Here is a 3426-nt window from a genome sequence, read left to right as displayed (position 1 = left end):
GTCAGTCCAGTATGTAACTGATGGGCCGAGTCGCTCCTCCCGATCCACCTTAAATGCTCGGATCATGTGCTCACCTCGCGTCCCGCCCCAAGCCATTACGTCACCGCGAGCCCGCGCTGTTTGGTCCAAACAATAATCTCCTAGGCAACAAGTGGCCAATCCGAGCGCAGTATGTAAACGAGCCACGCTGGACGACGTCACCGACAGCCAATGGGAGGGTGCGGCGGTGAGCTCATGGGGCGGGCAGTCACGTGTCCGAGTCTATTTAAGAGGGAGTAGGGGGCGGTGAGCGGCAGAGACCGCGGCGAAGCTGCCGGGGGGACGGACCGGGAGTGAGCCCCAGGCCTCCGGCCTCCTCCAGCGGCGGCGGCTCCTCACTGCTGTCCGCTGCCCGGGGCTCGGCCCCGCACCTTCCTCCGAGCCCTGGCCCCGGGAATGGAAACGCCTTTCTACCATGAGGACAGCCTGAGCTCCGCCCGCGCCATGAAAAAGACCCTGAGCCTGCCCGTCGCCGGTAGCGGCGTGAAGAGCCAGCGAGAGGCCGAGGCCGCGGCGGCGGCGGCCGCGCTACACTCCCCGGACCTCAGCTTCCTGAAGCTCGCCTCTCCCGACCTGGAGCGCCTCATCATCCAATCGAGCGGCCTGGTGACCACCAGCCCCGGCCCGGCTCCCGGGCTCTACTCGCGGCCGGTGACGGACGAACAGAACTCGTTCGCGGAAGGTTTTGTAAAAGCGCTGGAGGACCTTCACAAACAGAACCAGCTGAGTGGGCCTCAGGCCCCGGGCTCGGCTGACGGCGCAGGCCCGGCCTCACAGCCCCCTGGCCAGGCCGGAGCTGGCCTGCAGCACACGGAGCCGCCGGTCTACACCAACCTGAGCACGTACAGCGGGCCGGCCCCTGAGGCGCCGGTGCTGGGGCACAGCCCCGAGGCCCCCGGCCCCGCCTCGTACCCGGCCCTCGGGCAGCCGCTGTGCCCCCAGGCCCGGCTGCAGGCCCCCAAGGACGAGCCGCAGACCGTGCCCGATGTGTCGGGCCTCGGGGACAGCCCGCCGCTCTCCCCCATCGACATGGACACCCAGGAGCGCATCAAGGCGGAGAGGAAGCGCCTGCGGAACCGCATCGCCGCCTCCAAGTGCCGCCGGCGGAAGCTGGAGCGTATCTCCCGGCTGGAGGACAAGGTGAAGAGCCTCAAGTGTCAGAACTCGGAGCTCGCGTCTACCGCCAGCCTCCTGCGGGAACAGGTGGCTCAGCTCAAACAGAAGGTGCTCACCCACGTCAACAGCGGCTGCCAGCTGCTGCTCTCCCCCCAGGTACAGGCTTATTAGACCCGGGGCCTGGGGCCTGTGGCCCTGGTGAGGGCACGACCCAGTGCAACCCCCCCCCCCCCCCCCCCGCCCAGTCATCTGTCCAGATCTGTGCTTGTTGTGAATATTCTTGTCCTGTAGAAGGAGAGAAGCATTAAGCCACATTAACAAGTGCTTATGAGCACTTTGTCAACCTCCAGAGCTGTGATTGCCTTCTTGTTTTACTATTAAGAAGAATATAATGTTGGGAAGTCAGGTGTTAAACATTTCTCAATAAAAGTTGACTCAGTTGGTCAAAGAGCTACAGTTGATGCACAATGAAAAAGCATGATATGAATGTGTGTGCTTGAGATACTTGTGAAGTATTCATTCTGAAGCTATCTTTTGTGGCTGTGTTCTTGTCCTATGCAAACATTTGATGAAGAGCTATAAGTTGTGAAGACAGGTTACTGAGCTGACGGTGTGTGAGCTGCAGAGTCTTATAGCACGTGTTTCTGTTTTAAATGTGAACCCTGGCAGATGTGTCAGAAGCAGTACCACTGTGGTGCCAATACACACAGTGTAGCTGCAAAGAAATGACAATGCATGGATGGGTTGGACTGAAGGGTCTGTTTCCATCTCTATGACTCTATGATTGCATGTGAGGTTTCTGACAGAGATACGTGGCACCCAATCTCCTGCGTGACATCTCTTTGCAGATGCAACCTTATAACGCTATCTCACAATGAGGGGTGTGAAGCATTGAGTAGTATATACTCTGGCAGAATGCAGAAGGTCATTCATCCGCCCCTGGTGTGGGGCATTACCCAGTGCAACGCCCTCCTCCTCCCCCTGGGGTCCCAGTGCGAGATGTGGACCTGGGGCCCCAGTGCAGGAAGTGGCACACTCCTGGAGCTCCAGTATGCAGGACACTACCAAGTGCATCATTTGGCAGATATTTCTGGTTTCTCTCTGCTCATGTTTCGGACATCATGCCAATTCACAAACTCAGCTGGTTCTCTTAGGGCCTGGGAAATGTCCAGAAATGATTTGGAGACTGCAACTTGACTTCAGTTGACCAACAACCAAATGGCTCCCAGAGTTGGGCAAACGTTTGCTGCATGTCTGGGTCTGTGTTGACGTGTGGTTTGTGTTTCTGCTGTTCATGGGAAACTGATGCATGGGACTGAGATGTGACCTTGACACCACCAACAGACTGTCAACTGCTCATTTTGTGCAGTGTTTGTGTTTTCAATTCTGGTGCGAACTTTTTAAATAATTGTAAATAAGTGTCAATCTGTTACAATGATAGTGTTGGAATGTGTTTTTACCATTTGAAAGATGCTCTATTTATATACATTAATGGGAACAGTCTGTCTCGACTCTGGTTGCTATACATTCCAATGTATTGCCACAATGTGAGATATCAATAAAAGTATTTTATGTCAAATACAATTTATTTTGTATTTGTTTAGTCAGGCCCATACTGAGCCCAGGTTTGCTTATGGTAGACCTGCTGATGACAGCAACCTATATGCAAAACAGCTGGTGTACTTTAGTAGTGGGATGCCTTACTCCACATGTTTAGCTGTCAGCACATAATGAAATATGACTGTGTGAATGTCTTCCTATTCCATATGTGAAAAGCAGCTGCCAGTATGGAATGTATTGTAACCACTGAGCCACCTTGGTGTAGGGCAGTTTTCTTCATCAGTCCTTGGTGAGTGGGCTAAAGGCTGTGTTTGCTATGCTGCTGCCTACAATGTGGGGTGTGCCCATCCCCAATTTCCCTTCAAATGCTTGATTGTTGGGCCATTGCAGAGTCCTCTCCACTGCTGTGGGTCTGAAGTTACATGTATGCCAGGCTGGGTAAGGACAGCAATTTCCTTGCCTGAAGGACATTAGTGAAGCAGATGGGTTTTCATTGTGATTGTTTTGTGGTCACTGTCAGAGTTTCACTTTGTTCCAGATTTATTAATTGATTTTAATTGCCACCTTCTGTTAGTGGGGTTTGTGTGCGCACCACTCCCTGATGACTAATCCAATTACATGAATGCTCCATTGCCATCTCTCTGCCAAACATTGCAGGTGAACATGTATTCCATCATGCCTGCTCTGAGCTCTCGAAGAATAGCCCCATTC

The 3426-nt window shown here is 53.9% G+C and overlaps 1 protein-coding gene across 1 annotated transcript; it reads left to right on the top strand.

Annotated features, from left to right (window-relative positions):
- The first annotated feature begins 282 nt into the window (after positions 1 to 282).
- LOC122565119 (transcription factor jun-D-like) lies at positions 283 to 2734 on the top strand. Its single transcript, XM_043720753.1, has 3 exons — positions 283 to 1388; positions 2034 to 2038; positions 2094 to 2734. Exon 1 carries the CDS (start codon positions 436 to 438, stop codon positions 1324 to 1326), a length of 891 nt encoding a protein of 296 aa, XP_043576688.1. The 5' UTR covers positions 283 to 435; the 3' UTR covers positions 1327 to 1388; positions 2034 to 2038; positions 2094 to 2734.
- The last annotated feature ends 692 nt before the right edge of the window (positions 2735 to 3426 follow it).

Source organism: Chiloscyllium plagiosum, chromosome 31 (assembly GCF_004010195.1).
Source record: "Chiloscyllium plagiosum isolate BGI_BamShark_2017 chromosome 31, ASM401019v2, whole genome shotgun sequence".
Taxonomy (NCBI): Eukaryota; Metazoa; Chordata; class Chondrichthyes; order Orectolobiformes; family Hemiscylliidae; genus Chiloscyllium; species Chiloscyllium plagiosum.
Note: the sequence above shows the minus strand (reverse complement) of the source record. Positions and strands in the feature narration are given on the sequence as shown.